This window comes from Macrotis lagotis, chromosome 2, assembly GCF_037893015.1.
Source record: "Macrotis lagotis isolate mMagLag1 chromosome 2, bilby.v1.9.chrom.fasta, whole genome shotgun sequence".
NCBI lineage: Eukaryota > Metazoa > Chordata > Mammalia > Peramelemorphia > Peramelidae > Macrotis > Macrotis lagotis.
The window spans coordinates 44,588,104-44,611,326 of record NC_133659.1 but is presented as its reverse complement, the minus strand read 5'-3'; the positions used below and the strand labels follow the sequence as shown (position 1 = coordinate 44,611,326).

Below are 23,223 nucleotides of genomic sequence, written 5' to 3'. Positions count from 1 at the left end.
CAAAATACTGCCATCCCGATTATTTTGTATTTCTTTATATCTTATATTCACTTATATGTGTGCTTGTTTTTCCTAGGAGAACATAAGCTCCTTATGGGCTCCTTTATATTTTTTTTGTCTCCATATTCAGTCTCTAGCCTAGGAGAATGCAAGATTCTTGTGGGCAGGCACAATGTCCATTTTTTGTCTTCTTACCCAGAGACCCTAGCATGCTCCTTCACCTAAGAGAATGTAAGCTCCTTGTGATCAGGCACTATCTTCATTTTTGTCTTTATACTTAGAGCTTCTAGAATAGACTTTCTCCTAGGAGAATGTAAGTTCCTTGTGGGCAGGCACAATTTCCATTTTTGACTTCCTACCCAGAGTCCCTACAATGCTCTTTCTCCTAGGAGAATGTAAGTTCCTTATGGGCAGGCACAATTTCCATTTTTGGCTCCAAACCCAGAGCCCCTAGAACACTGGTTGACCCAGTAAGTATGCAACAAATGCTTGCTGAGGGAGTGAAGGAATGAACAGATCACAAGCTATTTGAGGACAGGAACAGTTTTGGTTCTGCCTTTATATTCAGGTTGTTGAATCAGGACAGGTACCTAGTAAACATTTTAAAAATGCTCCTTGAATTGGATTGCTAAGCCATGTCCACAGGACACCCTGTAAGTATAAAGCTGAATGAAAATATCAGGTTGAATAATTCAAGATGTGGTTTCAGAGAACATTCATCACTTTTCCAGTTTTCTGTGCTCAGACATCTTGGGCTTGGAAGGACCTTGGTGCTAAACTACATTAGTTCCAAAGAAAAGAGTCAGCAAGAAGGAGAGAGGGATCTTCTTCACTTCAGTCACTAAAGTTCAGTGGCAGTAGAGAGGAAGTCAAGGGATGGATGTAGACTTTTCATAACTCACTGAAGGGTAACCCCAAAGTATAGCCTTCCCAATCCTTTCCCCTCTGACTTGAGAAAAAGACATTGCTAAGTATCTACTATCAAGGGCTAGTTGGGTTTTTTTTTTGCCTTAAATTCATGAAAGAACCCTTGGGGTTCATCTCCTTAAAGTTTTCTGTAAAACCCTTAGGTTCAACTAGACCCTGAGGGATTTTCTCATTTTGTATTTGTCAGAAAGAACCTGAACAAGCCCAGTTAAAAAGGTCAAAAAATAGTAACCATTCACAAAGTATCCCCAGCAGTCACTGATTCCTTTTCCCAGGTTCTTCACCCAATGTGGCTTCAGCTTAAAGGCAGACATCCTGCTCTAAGGTGCCCTCTCTGTAACCGAGCATGCTACACCTGACTCATCACCTCCCCAGTCTTCCACAATGGGTACCCCCATGGGGAAGGAATAGGGGAGACATTTAACTCCTTAGGTTTTCCTTCAGGGGCATGCAGTGAGAAAAAGAGAAGAGTTTATATGGCAAACAAAAGGGAAGAGCCTGTACAGTGGAGCCCAGGGGGCCTCTTAGTTATCACTCTTGGGTCAGTGGAAAAGGGTGGAAATGATTGAAACAAAACAAATTCATCCCATTCCTGTGTCAAAAAGGAGGCCCAGCCAAATACTTAGGGAAACAAAAATGGGTAGTTAGGTGGTTTTTATAGCTACTGTTGAAATGTGAAATGGAGATCTTGGGGGATGTCAAAGCAAATGAAATTTGGAAACTTCCAGCTCTGAAATTCTGGGAGACTGCTCCAAAATAATTGAAGATTTTCAAGCAGGGGCCAGAAGTAGGGGATTTGGGCAGGAATATCTTAGGGAACATGAGGACACAGCAACCCCAACCCTCAGCTCCCTCCCCCGTCCCCCCATTCCAACGCTGGGGTCTCTGAGCTAGGGACTGCACCAAAACCAAGCTGCAGAGCTCACTAGAGAATTCCATGAAGAGCAACATTGCCCTCTAGCGGCGTGTGAAGCCGGAGGCTCCTATTTTTTTTTTTAACTGCATTTGTGGGGGCAAGGAGAGAAATTAATGTGAATTTTTCCGATGACTAATATACTGAGTTCTCCAAGTCAGAGAAGGCTTACCAGAGACTAATCCACAAGCATCAGTCATCTTTTTAATTTACTTGTACCAAGTCATCTTTCAAATCAGAGGCAGGAAGTTGGAAGAGCAATAGAAAACCCGAGGCGTGACTTTAGAAATCATTTCTTAAAGACTCTTCAAGCCTGGAGAGTTGCTAACCATCCCAGGACAGACTAAATGGGACCCTTAATAGGGCCAGCAGTCACAGTGTGATAGGTTTCAGGCCTGATTTATTTACAGGACAGGGACCAAATTTTGCTTCTTTGCAAAAGATGCTGAGAGAACTGCACACTAAGAATTGCCTGCAAAAGGCTATTCATCTGTCCTGGGCAATAATTGAATCTGGAGCTCCACAGGGAGCTCCTCTGGCAACTTTAAGAACATTGGATCTGGGGTTTAAGGAACTGGATTCCAATCCTGCCTTTGATCTTTACACTACCTCACCCCTTTGGTCTCAGTTGCTTTGTTTAGAAAATGAGTTAGCCTCTGAGCTTGATCCAGCTCAAAATCTATGAATGTCCTAAGCTATGGCATCTTCTCTTTTTCTTTCCAAGGTGAGAACAGTATGGCAGAGCGGAAGGAGTACCGGACTTGGGAGTTAGGAAGACTTGGATTCAGATCCCATCTGACACTAGGAATATGGCCAAGGCCAAGTCATCCAGAAAATGAGGAAGTTGGAAGTGATGGCCTCTTGAGGGCCTGCCAGCTTTAGTCCTATGAACCAACCACTTTCATTGTGGGACTGAAGTAGAATCCTACATACATTCTATCAAGCAAAAGCCACATTCCTCTTTAGTTTGTGGATGAGAGTAGGAAGGAGATGGTCTCATTTCCCATCTCAGAGTTGCAAATCATATCTTCAAGGATTCACAGTAGGCAATAAGCTCTGAGCAAAGCAGTGAACTCTCCACAGTCGTAGGATATTGGCTTATGCACTATATCAATTTAAAGTTCAGATACCAATCTTTAATAAGACACCAAAATTAAACTGTGACCACAAGCACCTATAAAGATAAAGCATATTTGCACTTCATATTCTAAATCTCTTACAATCAGAGCAAAACTGTCATACCACTGACCCTCCAAGTTTAACTCAGATGCCAGTCCTAATAGTTCATAAAAAATAAGTTAAATAAAAAATCAAAACCCCAAACTACTGTTATTTATCTTGCTGTATTTTACTTTTTACTGGAACAACCTCTTGTCCAAATATCATTGGCATTCAGTGGTCAGAAGAGTTCGTGTTAGACTCTTAAGTTGGTCCCAAATAGCTACCCTTTACTACTTTCTTTCATTGTAATTTCTATCTCAGTATTTCTGTTTCTTCAATATCCTGCAAGGGGGTGGGAGGAATAAAACTTTTCACATGAGTGTTTGGAGCATGGGGAGAGGATTTTCTAGCATGTATGCCATATCACACATGAATTCTTGACTAAGGGTCCTAGTGCTTTCAGTATGGATGTCATTGATGAACAAAGGGAAGGAGGGAAAAGGAGGGCCCCCACTCACATACCTTCTCATGGTAGGGGCCTATGACAATCCAACCACAGAAAGTGTATCCGAGATAAATCATTCCAGCACAAGCACAGAACCGTAGGACTTTGGGCAAGGAGGCCTGCATCGTCAAAATGAGCACCTATAGGTCCAAAAGTAACACTCAGTGGGGTTAAAGAATCATTAAGCAACCCAAACTCAACCAAAGGGTACATGGGTAGACTTACATTGTACGTCTGGAAATATCCCAAGTATCTGATGACTCCAACCCAAGCGAACAAAGTGGATGTCCCAAGCAAAATGCTGCAGAGGTCATAATTTGTGAGATTCTAACACAAAGAAGAGGAAAAGGGAAAAAATTACAGAAGTGAGTGAAAGATTTTATTCTATAAAGAAATCATCTGCCCATTTAGGCTACTACGTTAGATTTTAACATGGAAGGAGATTCAAAGATCATTTGGGGGCAGCTAGGTTGTGCTACAGTGGATAGAGCACTAGACCCAGAGTTAGGAAGACCCCTGTTCCTGAGTTCAAATCTGACCTCAGATATTTAATTGCTGTGTAACCTTGGGCAAGTCACTTAACCCTGTTTAACTCAGTTTCCTCATCTGTAAATGAGCAAGAGAAGGAAATGGCAAACCACTCCAGGATCTTTGCCAAGAAAACCCCAAATGGGATCACAAAGAGTTAGCCACAACTCTTATTTCATGAATGAGAAAACAGGCCTCCAAAGTCCAACTAGAAGGAAGGGCACAGAGCCAGAATTTGAACACAGGTCTTGACTCCAAATCCAAATCCACTACTTCCTAAATTACAAAATGAAGCAGATTTACCAAGTAATTCTAAGTAGGCTTCTCCCAGGGTTTCAGAAATTACTTGTTTCCCTCCAGGCACTGCTGTGATTACTTACAATAAAAAAAAGGCTCAGTTCTTTAAATTTGATTTTCTTCCTTAAGTAGTTAGTCCTCCCCCACCCCCACCCCCTTCTATGTTTAAAGAGAATAGCTTCTTTTAAATGATATCCCTAAGAGACACGTACAACAAGCTTAGTCCCTTCAATGCTTAATACAAGGGTTTGGCTTGGGTTTGATTAGGTTTTTCCAATCTACGTCAGACCAAAGACACACCAATCAAGTAGCAGATGGTTATCAGGCATCACATATGTGCTAACCTGAGGAATCAAGGATAACAATGCAATTCAGTCCCTGCCCTCAAGGAGTTTCCAGGCAAACAGGACATTTGCAAAACATGAATTTTTTGGAGAAGAAGGGGAAGGATGGCGATACTAACACCTGGAAAAAATCAGGAATAGCTTCTAGAAGGAGGTAGTAGAGGTGGGGAGGGAATGCTTAAGATTTCTAAGGGGAAGAGGTTAAATTGTCTCTAAACAGAAAGACAATAGGAAGTAGTTAGAGTTTGGGTAGAGCAGTCTGACTACAGTCAAACTTTTCTTTAGAAATATCATTTTGGGGGCAGCTGGGTTGTGTAGCGGATAGAGCACCGACTCTGGACTCAGGAGGACCTGAGTTCAAATCCAGCCTCAGACACTTACTAATTACCTAGCTGTGTGGCCTTGGGCAAGCCACTTAACCCCATTGCCTTGCCAGAAAGAAAAGACATATCATTTTTGATAGTAAGGTGGATTGAAGTAGGAAGATGTAAGAGGGACAAAGATCAATAGGAAGTGATTACAATTGGCATCTAATAGGAATATAGCAGGAGTTTTAAGAGCAAGGAAGGCCCTTTAAAAATTATCCAGGGGCATAGTGGATAGAGCACTGGCCCTGGACTCAGGAGGACCTAAGTTCAAATCCAGACTCAGATACTCAATAATGGTCTAGCCGTGTGACCTTTGGGAAGTCATTTAACCCCATTGCCTTAAAAAAAAAATTATCCCACAACCTTATTCCACAAATGAGGAAGCACTTCTCTAGAGAGTGCTATTTGGCAATCAAAGCTTTTGCAACCTAGTCTTCTCCTACTTTTCCAGTCTTCCTACGCCTTACTTCCTGACTGGTAATCTCCCATCCAGCGACACTGGTCTCTTGGCTGTTCCACTCATAAGACACCCCATCGTTTGGCTTCCAAGTATTTTTGTCTCTCAAGTCTGGACTACTCTTCCCTCCTCCACTCTATCTTTTACTAATCTCCTTGACTTCCTTTAAGTCTCAAACTAAAAATCTCATCTTTCACTGGAAGCCTTTCCCAACCCCTCCTAATTCTAATGCCTATTCATTATTTCCTATTTTTTCCTATAAACAGATTGCTTTGAGATGATGTGCGTCCTTTGGTTTTGAAGAAGACTGTGACATCAGAGAGGTGATTCCATGACAAGCAAGATAATTGAATTTGAATGAGGGGATGCCATGCTCAGTCAGCAGGCTCACTTTCTCCTCCAGAGCCATCTGAGTCCAGTGGTCAGATAGGAATCAGGGTGACTGGAGATGGCCCTGGATGTGAGGCAGTTGGGGTTAAGTGACTTGCTCAAGGTCACACAGCTGGTTAGTTGTCTGAGGACTGATTTGTTCCTCCTGCCTCCCGGGAAGATGCTCTACACCCTGTACCATCTAGCTGTCCTCATCACAGATTGCTTTGTATTTGTACTTGTTTGCATGTTATCTCCTCCATTAGATTGCAAGCTCCTTGAGGTCAGGGGCCATCTTTTGCCTTTCTTTGTATTCCCAGTCTTTAAGCCCTTAGCTTCTCTAGCACAGAGAAGATGCTTAATAATATTTTTGATTGATTGATTGATAAAGAAGAGATCTGTTCAAAGTCATGCAAGTCATTGCTTAGGTGCTGCCAATGATCAGATTACAGAGTCTATGACTGGAAAAAAAAAACAAAAATGATCAATTTTCAAAAAAAAGGAAATAGTATGCTATCTGTAAAGGTTAACATCAACTAAGATTTCTATCAACATTCTAACACATATTAAAAAGGAATTAGTAATCTAGCATAGATAGGTTCACCAAGTATCCCACCACACAAGTCAATGATCCTTTATTAAGAACTTACCATGAGCAAGGCACAGCTAAGAGCTGGGAATGCAAATGTAACAGGCAGTTCTTGCCCTCAAGGGGCTTACCTTTCAATGAGGGAGATGGCAACACATAACAGAGAACTGAAAAGCAGTGAGGGCAAGAGTTACTCTATTCTCTCCTATCAATGCCGTTTGGTGTTTGGTTTTAGGGGTCACATTTTAGGATGGACATTGATAACATGAAGGGTATTCAAAGGAGAGCAGCCAAGAGGAGACCACAAAAGGCTTCCATTCAGCATACTCGTGGCACAGTGCTTGGCAGGTGATTAATTAATGTTTGCTGAGACTGTTGAAGTCAAGACAGCATGTTGACAGGTTGAAGACCCAAAGGATACAGGAGTGATTTGCCATTTCCTTCTCCAGATCATTGTTCAGATGAGGAGACTGAGGCAGATAGAGTTCAGTGACTTGCTCAGAGTCCCACAATGTCTGAGGCCGGATTTGAATTCAGGGGTTCCTGATTCCAGGTCCAGTGCTCTGTCTATCCACTGCACCTCCCAGCTGCCCTGACAATTAGAACTGTCCTAAAAATAAAATAGGCAGTCCTGAGAGGTGGTGAACTTCCCCCTCCTTAGAGGCTGTTGGAACAACACTTGGATGACCCCTTGTTGAGTGGGTTATCCAGAAGATCCCATCTAAGGGAGAGGTGGTACTAGATGCCAAGAAGCTTTCTGTCTGTTATTAGCTGCAGTCACTCACTGGTAATACCCAGTCCCCAAGCAGTAATGCGCCGGCTTTGGGTTTAGTCCAAACACATGTTAAATGCAACGGACACTGGAAATAGGATTAAAGGCAAGTAATCCATGTCTAACCTTAGAGGAAGCTTCTGTACGGAAAACTTCCCACTAGGCAGCTGGGAAACCTTATTTCCAAGTACTCCAGCCTAGTGGGCCCCCAGCGAATGTTTGCCAAGGATAATAAGGCTAGGCAAAGGGATTTACCAGGAGAGATAATCTTAGCCAACGGGACTGTAAACAAAAATCCTGAAGGATGACTTTTCTACTTGTCCATTCACCACATTCATCCTATGACTAATCTCTGTGACCACAGGGACCACATCTGTATAATCCACAAGAGAAAGGGTCCTCCAAAGATCCTAACTGGCCCAGGATTCTTTTCTTTTAAAAAAAATTATTTATTTAAAGCAATGGAATTAAGTGATTTGCCCAAGGTCACATAGTTAGGTAATTATTAAGTATCTGAGGTCAGATTTGAACTCAGGTCCACCTGACTCTGGGGCTAGTGCCCTATCCACTGTACCACCTAGATGGCCCAGAATTCTTTACTTCCAATAGGATTTGGGGTTTGTAGGACAGGAGGCTTCCATATCAGACAATCCCTGCTCAAAGAGGACTGTAAAACATTTAACACAGTGCCTGAACACAGTAGGTTCTTAATAAGCTCTTCCTTCCCTTCTTCCTCACTCTCTCTCCTTTTGTCTTTTTTTCTCCTTTCCCTATTTCCTTTCTTTCCCCTTCCCTCCCTCTTTCCTTCCCTTTTTCCTCCTTCCTTCTCTTCTCTTCCTTCTATCCATCTCTCCCTCCCTTCTTTCTTTCTTCCCCCTCATTCCCTTTTTTCCTTTCCTTCTTTCTCCATCCCTTCTTTCTTCTTCCTTCCCTTTTTCATTCCCTTCTTCCTCTTCCCCCCTTCCTTCTTTCCTTCCCTCCCTCCTTCCTCCTTTCCCTTCTCCCTCCTTCCCTTTCTTCCCCCTCATCTCCAGGCAAGCTGCCAGGAATCTAAACCATGAGGTTACTTGGACTCAGTTTGCCAGAACCTAGAGCTCAGATGTCCCATAGCCACAAGATACAGGAGAGAACCCCCCCCCCCCTTAGAGACCCTCAATGAACTCAACAAGACCTACATGGAGATTGGGTTGGAATTCCAGAGTTGTCTTATTTTTTGTATGACTTTGAACACAGAACTTCATTTCTCTGATCTTGTCTCCTCACTTCTAAAAAGGGGGAAGGGTTGGAGAAAATTGCCTCTGAGCCCCCGACACAGCTCTGAATCTATGGAGACCATATAACACAGAGGCAAGAATGGGGGGTTAGAAGCCAGGGGCCTCTTAACCTTTAAGAGCCTCAGTTTCTTCATCTGTCAAACAAGTCAGCTGGGCTAAATGACCTCTGAACCCCCATCTGGTTCTAAAGCTACAATCCTATGAATTTTGTGTCCCACCACAAACTACATGAATCCTTAGTTATATAAACTTGGGGACAGAGAACAAAGCTTCTGTGGTTAGCTTCTCCCCAGTTAAGTAGACAGATCTTTGGAATAGTCTCTCTTTCTAGGGGAAAAATAGACTGCCTTTTCACCAAAAAGCATTTTTCCCACTTCAGGGTCTATTCAGCAGATGCTGCCAAATACTCAGTGTAATCAGAAGAATATTATTTTTCACTGTGTGTCGGCCACTTTATTCTACCTTTCTTAAGAAACCAGAGCACAGAAGGGGTTCATTTGTATGGATGTGGAGGGAGATTGAATAAAAGAAAGTATTCTAGATAAAACTACAAGGAGTGTCAGTTTTCAAGATAAAAGTCCATCTGGAATAATAGCTTCAGGTTAGCTCAAAATTCACACATTCTCACCTTTGCTGTGATTTCCATTTTTAATATTGATCCAATGATGGTCATTAGGTCACTGATGATCACAAGAATGTACCATCCGTTGATAAACTCCCAGCGGTCAGCATCACTCACACGTCTTTTATATTTCTCCAGGAAGAACCTTATAAATCTCTGTGGCAAACATTTTTAAAGTGTTTCTTACAAACAATCCTGCCATCTGGGAAGTAGGAGAGAAACTCTGAATGGTGCTCTAGCCCAGAGGTGTCACAGATGATAACACAACACTCTCAAGGGAACTCAAAATATAATTGAGAAATATTTAACAAAATAAATACAAATACCATGGACAACAGATAGTTAATATACAGTTTTCTAAGTCCTTATGTATGATTGAGTGATGTCCATTTTTATTTGAGTTGGAATTCAAATCAGAAGATTTGAATTTGAGTCTGGCCTCTAAAAACATACTGGTTATGTGACCCTGGATAAAGCCCTTACCTCTCTCAGTGTCCCCAAGCAACCATCTAGGACTTTTAAGACACAGATGAGCAGGTAAAGGAAGTCAATTCAAATACTGCTCTGGCCTAGAAAATCATCTGCCACCTAGGACTCTGAGTATCCTAAGGCCAGGGATTATGTACAATGCATCTCTATCCCCTATAGAATCTAATATATTAAGAATGGATACCTGATTTCAACCAATTAATGAATCAAATCAAATTTGTTTTCCAAATTGGTATCCCAATATGTAATAGTCTGTGGTTAATAAGATCAACTGCAACAGAAAAAATAGCATCTCAGATAGAATCTTATCTCTCCCATTTATGTGACCTTGGACAAGTCCTTTAACTTTTTTTTTTAGGTTTTTGCAAGGCAAATGGAGTTAAGTGGCTCGCCCAAGGCCACACAGCTAGGTCATTATTAAATGTCTGAGTGTGGATTTGAACCCAGGTACTCCTGACTCCGGGGCTGGTGCTTTATCCACTACACCACCTAGCTGCCCCCAAGTCCTTTAACTTCTAAATGTAAAATGAAGGGGTTAAATTAGATGACTATAGAATCACTGAACTCAGGTGGAAAAGGATCTCAGGGGCAATTTAGTACAACTGCATTATACATATGATGAGGAATGCCAGGAATCTAAACCATAAGGTTACTTGGCCTCAGTTTGCTAGAACCTAGATGTCCCATAGCCACAAGATGCAAGAGAGAACCACCCTCAATAAACTCAACAAGACCTACATGGAAGCTGGGTTGGACTTTCCCAAAGTTTCATGGGTAGTAAGCAGTGGAGGTGGGATTTGAACTCACTTCCTCTGACTCCAAAACTGATTTTTCCCCCCTCCTGAAATCCCTTCCCACTCTAAATCCTAGAATAGAGGGAGAACATGTATGGTACAATATGTTGAAGGGTGGTAGAGAGAGTTGGAAAAGCAACAACTACATAGAATCTCTTCTGGTTTGGGCTAAGGGAACAAAGAGGGAGAAATATTTCTTATATGGCCTTTTCCCATGAGTTTATTAATTTAGTTAAAGGAGTACCAATTATCTGAAAGAGCCTCACTCTTCAAAAATCTTTAGTTACTTCCTACACCCCAGGCTAATTAAATAGCCTGGTGGGGAGGCAATCACTCTCCTCCAGGATTTAAACCATCTCAGGGACTTTTGAAATAGAAGGATGATGCAGCATCAATATTCCATCCTTTGCACAAATCAAAAGGGAAGAAGCCAAAGGGAGATAGATGAGAATCAAAATGCACATACTTACTTTTTGCAGTCTGAGGGCCAGGATGATGGATCTGGTACATAGGATAAGGGAAGTAAAGCAACCCACAATAACAAACACATCAAACATCAGGATGTATTGGTTATTTTTCTGACCTGGAAAAAGGAAAAATCCCAAAACATCACCTCTAGGCACATTTTACTGAATATTGATTCTCAATATGCCTGCTGTTTTCTGGCAAATTAGATGGAGACTATAAAAGTTCTTTGGGATGAAACTGATAAATTTTTACAGCATTTCCAATTTTGTTCCATCTGATAAAAAGCATGGGGTCATCTGAGGTAACAGTTAAAAGTCTACAAGTGGAATCAGATTTGAATTCAAGTCTGGCCTCTTGAAACATACTGTCTATGTGACCCTGGGCAAAGCCCTTACCTCTCTCAGTGCCCCCAAGCAACCATCTAGGACTTTTAAGACACAGATGATTTTCTGATCTGCAGCAGGTAGAGAAAGTCAATTCCAGAATCAGACCAAGAAGAGCAGGTTGGATTGTGTTATAGCCATCTCAACATATTCATTCAGTCACCTTCAAGTCCATGAGAACATTCCCCCAACCAAACAGGTCTGTGTCTAATTGAAACTACATTAGAATCAAGCTTTAACTACTTAACCATAAAGTCAAAATTCAATACAGGAGGGTCCATCCTGGATGCCACTCAAGGGAAATTTAATTAATGAAATTCTCATAATTCTCCTAAGGTACGGGCACAGGGCCATAATACATAATAATGTTTTGAACTTAGCAGATGCTTAATTAATGTGAGGTTTTTTAAATTGAAACAAGGGACAGGATCAGAGTATTTGAAGTTACTGTTTCACTTAGCTAGAAGCTATCTCCCCCACCCAGTTACTTAATATTTATCAGTACTCCATAACTATTTCTAGGGCTACATTAGGTTAAAAAATTAAATTTAAAAGTCTTTTTCCTTCCTATTTACCCCCTTCCTTGTTTATCATATATTGCTACACATACATTCCTATAACTCTGTTATTTTATAGGCAATTCTCAGTTTCAATTATCTGGAGAACATAGTATTTTAGGACAGTCATATAATAACCCAAAACATTGCACAGTGGAGAGTGTTGAATTTGGCACCACTAGACCAATGTTGAAGCAGCTAGGTGGTTCAATAGCTAGAACACAGGGCCCGAGACTGTCAAATTCAGTCTCAGATACTACTGACTGAGTGACCTGGAAGAGTCACTTATCCTCTGTTTGCCTTAATCCACCAGAAAAGGAAATGGCAAATCACCTCAGTATCTTTCCCAAGACAGCACCATGGACAGTATGGTCCACAGGATCATGAACTTCATGTTAGAATCAGGACTCTGACCCTTGATTTGTATAACCTTGGGCATGGGGTATGCAATTCTTCATCTGCAAAAATAAGGGGGTTGGTCCAACCCCAGATGACCGCTACAGTTCATTCCAGCTGAACTTCCATTAGTCTGTGATACCAAGGTAGACCTTTGTTCCAGGGAAAACTTGGGTTAATCGTAAGACCTGGATGTTTTCCCCCATGGACAATTGAGCCAGATCTTCTGCTTCTCCATTTCTGGACCCAACTCCCAGTCAGTATTCAGTGTCCATTCATGTGATGGGTACACATGGATGAGCTCTGTAGATTGTTCATTGCTATGTAGACAAGTTGGCCAAATTCAAACTGACTTCTATCAGGAAAGGGTCAGACCTCTGATAAGGTAGGGATAAGGAAATGTCTTCCAAGAAGCAGATCAATAATTCAGCTATAACATAAAACTTTTTTTTAGGTTTTTGTAAGGCAGATGGGGTTAAGTGGCTTGCCCAAGGCAAGGAAATTTAAGGGAATTTAAGTGTCTGAGACCGGATTTGAACCCAGGTACTCCTGACTCCAAGGCCGGTGCTTTATCCACTATGCCACCTAGCTGCCCCTAACATAAAGCTTTAATGTTTACTGGGGCCCCGAGGAGGGAGACGATTGGCTCTTTGTCTCCTAGCCTTGACAGAGGAAGTGTTTAAATCCAAGGTTTAAGCTACAAAGTCTGCCCTTTCTGCTCTATATCAGCATGCCTTTCTTTACAGTAGGGGTTCATAAACTCAATCCTGGTGCTTTCCCTCTGTGGTTGCTTCCTATTGATCCTTTATATGACTGTTATTTGCATGTCATTTCTCCATTAGAGAATGGTCTGGTTTTTGTCTTTCTTTGTGTCTTCAATTCTTAGCACAGTATCTGAAACATAATAGGTCCTTAAGAAAAGCATACTGACAGATTGAACATATATATATATATATATATATATATATATATATATATATATACATACACACACACACACACACACACACACACACACACACACATATATATATATATATATTTGGGGATTTGGGTTTTTTTTAAAATCCAGTATATTTTCTTTTATGCATTTAAAAACATTATTCAGAGAAAGGACCCATTGGTTTCACCAGACCACTAGAAAGGTGCATGTTATTAAAAAACATTAATAATTCCTGTTGTTGTTGGATAACATTTAAGGTGCCATTTTGATCTGCCAAATCAAATGCTATTTTGTAGTCAAACAGTAATCATAGCAGGATCTTGTATTTCCTGAACTTTTCAGACAACTGTATTGGTAAAGGTCAACTCTGGAATACTACTTGTGCAAACTTGCTCTCTCCCTTCCTCAACGGAACCATCCCATGTATGTACATGAGTCTCATATGAATTTTATAGAATAGAAAGCAAATGTATGGTCCAATAGTTGCTCTCAGCCATAATATACCTGAGATTCTTTCTAAGTTTTTGGTGCAAAATAATGAATCAGCAAGTATATAATATGTGCCAACCTTGTGCCATACACACAGGAAACAATATGGGGAAGAAATAACCTTTTTTACTCAAGGAGCTTACAATATCCTGTAGATGGCCTTGAGAAATGATACTTTTATATCTTATTTTTTTTAGATATGTCTTTTTTCCTCTCTAAAAATATCCAGGACTATGATGATCAAGTCCAAGGGTTCAGGGTCCACTGTTCTTGGTGGGTTTTTTTAAAAGTACAACAAAAACTTTTATAAATCTTATCTACATTTCATCTAACTCTTGTTTTTAATAGTTTTCTGTTTAAATGCCATTAAGATGATTGTTCTTATTTGGAGGAGAAGACCTCACCAAAGGTTCTTTTTTTTTAATTTATTTATTTTTTCAATCATATGCAAAGAGAATTTTCAACATTTATTTTTGTAATGTTTTCTCCCTCCCATTGCTCCCTCTCCTCACCTAGGATGGCAAGTAATCTGATGAAGGATGTACATGCATAATCATTTTATACATATTTCCATGTTAGTCCCATTGTGAAAGAAGAATAAGAAGAAAGGGGGGAAATCACAAAAAGGAAAAAGCAAAAAAAATTTTTAAGTGAAAATAGCATGCTTTGATCTGCATTAGGATTTCATATTACTCTGAATGTGAATGGCATTTTTTATTACCAGTATTTAGAATTGTCTTTGATCACTGTTTTGCTGAGAAGAGCCAAGTCTATCATAATTGACCATCACACAGTGTTGCTGCTAATGTGCACAAAGTTCTCCTGGCGCTGCTCACTTCATTCAGCATGCAAATCTTTCTAGGTTTTTCTAAAATCTAGCTGCTCATCATTTCTTACAGAATCATAATATTCTGTTACATTCATATGCCACAACTTATTCTGCCATTCTCTAATAGGCATCCCTCAATGTCCAATTCTTTGCCACCACAAAAAGAGCTGCTATGAATATTTTTGTACTTGTGGATCTTTTCCCCCTTTTTGTGATCTCATTGGGACCTAGTAGGAGTATGGTTGGATCAAAGGGTATGCACAGTTTTATTGTCCTTTGGACATAGTTCCAAATTGCTCTCCAGAATGACTGAGTCAGTTCACAACTCACTAACAGTCCATTAGTGTCCCAGTTTTTCCCACATCCCCTCCAACATTAATCATTTTCCTTTTCTATAATATTAGCCAATCTGATATATGTGATATGTGGGGCTGTTTAATTTTCTAATTAATAACAACTTATAATTTTTTATATGACTATAGATAATAGTTTTTATTTCATCTGAAAACTGCCTGACAATATCCTTTGATCATTTATCAATTGGAGGATGAGTTGTATTCTTATAAATTTGGTTCATATAGTTACTGGTTATAAAAATTATTTCCCAGTTTTCTGTCATCAAGCATTCTTAAAATGGATTCTCTCTCTCTCTCTCTCTCTCTCTCTCTGCTAAGCATCTCAGTGAAAAGACTGCCGACCTTGTAATCATAAAAATCTGACTTTGAATTCTTTCTCAGATCCATCTCCGCTCCCAACTTCAGTTTCCTGATCTGAAAAATGGGGATTAAATGAGATGACATATGAGGCCCTTTGTAAACCTTAAGATGATATATGAGTGCTAGCTCTTAAGAGCATTATGAGGTATAATTTTCCACAATTCTTCTCTGTAAGATTTTTTTGAATTGATTTGTATTCTAAACCATCTACCACAACCCACTGTGTAGAAAACCAGAGCTGATTAAGAGAGGTTTTAGTTTCTTTTGTTTGCTCAGTTATGGCTACTGATTAAGGATGTTTAAAATTCTGCAAGAAATTGCTATAATCAATATTAGTGACCATTTTTCCATTTATTTCCTAGTTTTAGACATAAAAAATTCATTTAAATTAATTTAAATATAAGAGGTTACAGTTGCCTCCAAAAGTTTGCAAAGCTGACTATACACAATAAACATTTATTAAGCACCAACTATGCATCAGGAACTAAGCTAAGCATTTCAGATACAGATGCTCTCAAGAAATGCCCAGTCTGAAGGAGATGATAACATGCAAACGACTATGAACAAAGAAGATATATGCAAGATAAATGGGTATGATCAACAGGAAGAAGGCACAAGAATTAGGAAGGGTTGCTTGTAGAAGATGAGATTTTAGCAAGAATTTGAAAGCAAGAAAGATGAAGAGGAAATATAGAGAACAACCAATGAAAATGGGAGGTGAAGTGTCCTTTGTAAGGAACGTCAGAATAAAAGGAAGTAAGGTGTAAAAAGAATGAAAAGTTAGAAGGGAGGCAGGTTATGAATGTCTTTGAACATCAGAGGATTTTCTATTTGATCCTGGAGATGACAGGAAGCTGCTGAAATTTAAGTAGGGAAGCAACATAGTCAGATCTGTACTTCAGTAAGAGCTTTTTAATGGATGAACCAGAGTAAAAAGATTCAAGGAGGAGAGATTAACCAGAGGAGGTAGAAGATGATGAGAACCAATACTAGAACTATTTTCAGAGAAGGGGGAAGTCACAGGGAGAAGAAAAACCATAGTTTGGGGTTGCAAGGTAGAGGGAAAGGTGGAATACCAACAAACTGCTATCAGATATAAGAGTCTATAAACCTGAAAAAATGATGCATTTGGGGAAGAGAGCAAGATCTAGGTAGAGGGGAGGAGTAGATCAGAGAAAATAAGTAAAGGGACTGGGTTCATAGGGTATTTGACACAGACAAGTGAATCAGGAATAACTCCCAAGTCAGTAATGAATTTTTCTTGTTCATAATATTTTTTATTGCTTTCTAAGTCTTGTTTCTTCCAAAACTTTTAGTACAATTTTAAGCTTTAATAACTGTTTAATAGTTTTAATTTTTATAGCTTATTAATAGTTTTAAACTATTAAAGCTTGTAACTCAAGTAAGACTTGAAACATCTCATACAAGGATGAGGCATCTGTGAAGGCTACGAGACTTCAGACTCCTTCACTTCTTACTCCTGAATCATGTTTTCCATTGTTAGTCACTCTTCTCATCTGCATCCATATTTTCACTTAAGTTACTCTGTCTCAAAATATATTCTGATTTTATTTGAAATGTCCTGCCAAATTCACCATAAAATTTCTTTACCTCTCCCCCTTCAACAGATGCTCTTGAATGAGCTGCAATTATTTTCATGGTGGTCTTTTTTTGTAAATACTTATCATTAGTAATATGAGATGACCAAAGCTTCCCTTAAATTATATTTCTTATTGTCTTTGGACAGACTATAAAATTGACTTGACCAACTTCTATATTTAATGTTCCATTGACTCTGTGAGTCAACTTCTGTTTAAACTGGAAATTCTTTGTTTTCTGGATTAATTTATAGTGAGAATGATAAGACAAATGAAATTTGTTTCTTCAACTTGTAAGTTCATTAGTTAGTCGCTATCATTTAGAATACCAATAGCACTTAAAAATGACAAGTTAAAATTTATAGATAATCTAAAAGTTACATAAAACTTCATACTGTTACCCTCTTTTCTATTATTCTAATAACAATGAAGAAGTAGAAGGCACATAGCATTGCATTTATTTTTCTTAATTTCACTGATTGCTAATGATCAAAAAATTCATCTTCCAGAATCTACTGGAAACAATTCTCTCTGTACTCAGATGTCGTGTTCCTCCAAAAGCAGACAATTCTATTGCCTCTATGGCTCTCAAAACTTGTCGAGTATGCTTGAGAATATGCTGTACCATCTGAGAACTCAACTTCACCATCACACCACAAGGAGGCACTAGACAAAGATTTTGTGGACATCAGACCCATCTATACAACTATAGTTCTGTATCCCATCAATGGAATCCAAGGTATTGAAATAGATAAGACTCCTATCAGACAAGAAGCATGGCTTTCTGAATACAATACCATACCTAACAATGGGACAAATAACATTTCTGCATTTCTCAGTCTTTCCCATAATTCAGAAAAAGGATTGGTATGAGTCCCAGAGCCATTCTAATAGAGGCATTTATATTCAGACAGAGTTTGAATCAAATGAACACCAAGGGTTTCTTTGAAGGGAAAAAGTTGTTACAGTCTAAGACCTACTTAGTGAAGGAAGAGGGTCAGTATTACATACACACAGATAGATATACATGTGAGGGCAGCTTGTGTAGCATTTATGAAGAACAGATGGACCACCCACCTTACATACTGAATCTCCCGAGACCACAGACAACTAAATGAGAGGACCCAATCTCGATGGATGAACCACTAGTCTGGTGGTTTGGACTGCAATGAAAATTGTAAACACAAGCTCATCAGTTTGGGCATTCATTTGTCTCATGTCCAACAAAACTGAACTGGAGGATGATGTAATATGTAGGTACACATGTGCATATGGATTATGTATGTGAGTTTTCACTATGTTTGATTCTCTAGCACCTGTTCCCGATCAATACCAGCACCAAACTGCATTACCCAAAACCCAAGAAAATGTTGGGGAAGGAGTGGGAAGAACCTGTTTCCTTTGCTGGTCCAAGGGAAGCAGTGGGGAGGAAATAAGACAAGGAGAACCAAGACTATAAGGATTGGAAAATGAAAGGGAATAAAAGTGGAGAAAAAGAGAAAGAGGAAAGAAGAAAAAGGGGGAGGGGAAGAAAGAAAAAGGAGGAGGAGAGAAAAAGAAGAGCAAAGAGAAAAAGGAGAGAAAAAAGAGAAAAGAGAAAGAGAAGGTCACGTTTGATTTAAAAACACAAGTTGGGCATGTTTAAAATTAAATCTTTAAGATACTGGATGTCTGAGAGGTTTCTATATGTATTGTCCACCCACAAGAGGGAGCCCAAGACATTTTTTCTTGAATACATGGGGAGAGGGAAGTAAATTACATACCAAGCCTCTTGGGAAACAAATGAGAAAAATGATTTTTCTAATGAACCCATCAGATATTTTTATTTTAACAAATATCTCACCAAATTTGCCCCAAGATCAATAATCAAAAGATCTCATATGCTCCATTTATGCCAGTTATAATAAAACTTTCTTCAGTAGCAAAAACCTTAATGAAGTGAGATGCTGAAGGAACATTTTTGACAGTTGTATATCACTATTGACTCTACCTGGAGAATGGTTAAATAAATTGTGGTATATAAATACAGTGTACTATAACTGTGCCATAAAAAATAATGGATGTGGAAAATCAAAAGAAGCATGAGAAAATTTATATAAACTGATATGATGCAATGCAAAGCAAGTAGAACCAGAAAAAAATTATAATATTGTGAATGAAAAAGAAAAAGAACAACATAAACTGAATTCTGCAAAATTATAATGGCTATTTTTGACCATAAAAAAGAGATATAAGAATACATACCCCTTTTTCCCTTGCACATTATTGATGTAGAAGACTATAATATATATATATATATACATATATATATATATATATATATATACATATATATATAGTGTTGGATATGACTGGAGCTGGGAATAATTTTACTGAACTGTTTTATTTTCCTCTATATTTCTGTAAGAGATGGCTCTATGGAGGAGTAGAGATACATTGGGAAATGAAGGTGATATTTTAAAACCGAATGCAACTGAGTGAAGGAGGTAAAACCAGGAGAACAATTTATAAAATGACATACAACAATGTAAAAACAAATGACTCAAGAGGCTAAAACTCTCCCATGAGTACAATGACCACTAGGCTCCAAGAGTTCCATGATGAAGCCCATATTCTACCTCTTTATAAAGAAAAAACAGACGAAGTTCAGAATGAAACAGATTTTCACATAGGGACAATTGTGAAGCTTTGCTTTGCTTCACTATATTTGACAACAGAGGGATTTTTATCTTTTGCAAGTGAAGACTCCACAGGTAGGAAAGAGATAATAGTCATGAATGGACAGAAGGAAGGAGGGAGGGAGGAGGAAAAATTTTTAAATGAACACAAGAGAAAGAAATTGAGAGTGAGATATATTCAAACTGGACAACTTTGGAACTGATGCTAAATTTATAGCATACAGTTTTTTTTAAAAAAAGTAAGATGTATATAACAAATTTGAAGCTGAAGAGATGATAGGAGAAAAGAGAAGATAAACATGGTCCAAAATTGGAATTGGATTGAGTTAAAACACACAGAGTGAGGGGAAAATAGTGTCATACAATGAAAAGAACAATAAATTTGGAGTCAGACGACCTCAGTTCAAACTCTACCTCTGACCCTTGATTTGGGACAAGCTTTCTTAATCTTTCCTAGACCTCAGTTTCCTTATTTGAAAAAACAAGAAACTGGACTAAAGGAACTCTAAGGTACCATATGGACTGGATATAGATCATATGACCTACTTCTCATACATACTGGTTGTGAGACCCTGGGCAAGTCACTATTGTCGCCCTCTCCCCAGACAAACTGTCCCATCTGTGAACTAAAGAGCAAGTGAAGTGAAGCTGCATTCTTCATTAGGAGCTTCTTACACCAATATAATCACCTATCCAATCAAACAATCTATAAACCTTTCTCAGGGGCCCACCATGGGCAAAGCCCAATGAGACGAGAGAGGTAGAGAAATGATACTTGGGGTAAAGAGCGCAAAGGCCATAGGATAATTAATTAGGAACTGGAAAGGATCATAGAAACCAATGGCAACCCCCTCATTTTATCAATGAAGAAACACCCTAGGGTTTAAAGGATTAAAATAGAAATAGTTCACAGAAGGAAAAAAATTTGGAAAAAAAGAGGAACTTCATGACAGACAGAAATTATGAATTCATGAGCATTTTTAGGGAAGTGAATTTTACTTTAAACAGTATTCAAACCTAAGTTTACTACACAAACATACTGATCTCAGAATCGGAAAGATTTCCTCTTTGAAGCCATTCATAAGACCCCACAGTCAGGGAACAAAGGAGGTACCTCACTATACCTAGAATCAGGAAGCTCTGAGTTCAAATTCAACCTGAGATAATTACTAATTATGTGACTCTAAGCTAGTTACTTAACCTCTGTCAGTCTCAGTTCCCTTATCTATAAAACTGAGATTACTAATAGCACCTCCAGGATTCTCATGAGGATAAAATGAGATAATAAAATAAAGCACTTTGCAAACTATAAAGCATTCTATAAATGCTAATTAGTGTTATATGATCATGCAATTCTCTTGTCTATATATATGGTACTATATACTTCCTAATGCAACATATTAAATTTGACATCATTAATTATTAAAAACCTAGAGTTATACCCTCCTTCCTTCTTTCTTTCTTCCTTCTTTCCTTCTTTCTTTTCCTTCTTTTTTCTTTCTTTCCTTTCTTTTTCTTTTCCTCCCTTTATTCTTTGATCCTTCTTTCCTTCCCTCCTTTTTTCTTCCTTCCTTTTTTCATTTTTCTCTTCCTTCCTTCCTATCCTATATGTATGCATATACACGTGCACATATACCCAGGGACAAGCACACCTTTAAATAAGTTTCCAGAACTCCACTGAAATATAAGTTTGTGAAGTCTCAGGAAGGAACTGTATAATCATAATTACTTACAACTTAAAAGCTGCAGAAATAACCCAAATGAAAGAGATTGCATTGAGAAAGGCAATAAGACACTTACAAGACTGGAAGGAGTGACATTTTGGACATCTTGCTAATGTACTCTTAGTTTAGCTAAAAGGTCTAATCAGAGAATCACTTCAAGTAGCAGCAAAAGGCACAGTCTGGCAGAGCACCAGAGGAAAACTCAGATCAACAGCAAGGGTACACTAAAAGATTAGTCATGTTGAAGTCCATTAGAAGGAAGAAAATGGCAAAGGACATGGAAGAATTCAGACCCTTGAGTTATATAATCAAGAAGCCTGCGTCACACACTGTCCCTTTCAATGTTCCTCTTTGGAGTGTTTATGTTCTCTCTCCCCTGGAATGACTAATAATCTGGAAGGATAATCTTTGAAATATAACTTTTGATGTAAAAGAAACATCATGGAAAGAAGGATGAACATGAAACTAGGCAAGACCTGGGTCTGAATCCCACTCCCCACCCCCCCACCCTCAGATTCACAGGTAAGTCATGACAAATTACAATTTGTTAACTATAACCATTAGTATCACAGGCTTAAGATGATTTAACTCCCATTTTCAAATAAGGTAAGAGATCATACAGGTAATATTCAATCTCTGATTCTCAATTTACTCATCTATTAAACGAGGATTATACTACCTGTAGTTATTGCCTCATAGAGCAGGTAGGCAATAGTGCATCAGGAAGATCTGAGTTCAAATCTGACCTCAGATATTGACTAGCTGTGTGACCCTGGGCAAGTCACTAAATTCTGTTTACCTCAGTTTCCTCATCTGTACAATGAGCTGGGGAAGCAAATGGCAAATTACTCCAGTAGCTTTGCTATAAAACCCCTGAGGTCATGAAGAGAGGGACATGACAACTAATCGACTAAACAACAACAAAGCAATAGACCCAGGATGATCATGAGAATCAAACAAAAAGAGGTGGTACACAAAGTATTTTGTAAACATTCAGCCTCTTAAAAAATATCTACTATTAATAAAGCCTGAAACTGAATTTTCTGAGCAAATCTCTATCCAAATAATAACACACACACACAGACACAGACACACACACACACACACACAGACACACACACATGCACACACACACACAAACACACAAAGGAAATACTTTACAAACCTTCAAAGCAATGGAAAAAGTTATGATTATGATTATTGAAATCACCTTTGATTCACAGAAATAATGTCTGCCACACTTACTTGATCCAGATATGTGCAAGTCTTTGCATTCCTGAATGTTGGCCTCAGTATCAAAATAGATTTTTATTCTACCACTGTGAGCTTTATTGTCAAAGGTAATCTGTAAAGACAAAAACATGAAAAGAAAATGACTTGAAGAATTAATGCTGAAAAAACTGGTGTGGAGAAATAGAGGGGTCTGGCAAAGATAGAGGCTCTCTATGACTGTTTGACCTGTGGGCTCATGGAAAGACTGTGGGTATGTTTCCTCATATCCTGGAGAAGGGCTACCAAGACCCCCAAGCTCTGTATCCCCACAAGCCTGAAGTCACCACCTCTGCTCCACCTCAAAAACCTCAGGTCATGGGATATTATAGATGGAAGTAAAGCTTAGAGATTATCCAATCTAACCCCCTTAGTTGTTCTCTATGGATTCATTTTTGTACCCATAGATATAATATATCTTGGTATCTTTGGAGGAGTCAGGTGGCAACGACAGATAAAGTGCCAGACCTGGGGTCAGAAAGACAAGAGCTTAAATGAAGCCTCAGACATTATTAGCTGTGTCACCTTAGGTAAGTCATATAACCCAGTTTCCCTCAGTTTTTCTCTTCTGTAAAACGACCTAGAAAAGAAAATGGCAAGCCATTTCAGGATTTTTACCAAAAAAACTCCAAAAGGGATGAAAGAAGAATCAGTCAGTAATAACAAGAGACAAAAATATGGGAAGACTGACTTGAAAAATTAATATTACCCATAACAAGGGTGACCTCCTTCCCCCAAAAGAATTACCTGGAGATGCAGAGAGC

At 38.9% G+C, this 23,223-nt stretch overlaps 1 protein-coding gene across 1 annotated transcript in view; it reads right to left on the bottom strand.

The window, feature by feature from the left end:
* The window catches only part of MCOLN2 (mucolipin TRP cation channel 2), an 80,857-nt gene that overhangs the window by 12,696 nt on the left and 44,938 nt on the right, over positions 1-23,223 (bottom strand). Inside the window, exons 7-11 of the mRNA XM_074221777.1 lie at positions 22,436-22,535; positions 10,880-10,992; positions 9,133-9,282; positions 3,732-3,833; positions 3,524-3,646 (exon numbers count right to left, since the gene is read on the bottom strand). Coding sequence (XP_074077878.1) covers positions 3,524-3,646; positions 3,732-3,833; positions 9,133-9,282; positions 10,880-10,992; positions 22,436-22,535 — 588 coding nt within the window. The remainder of the gene's footprint in view (positions 1-3,523; positions 3,647-3,731; positions 3,834-9,132; positions 9,283-10,879; positions 10,993-22,435; positions 22,536-23,223) is intronic.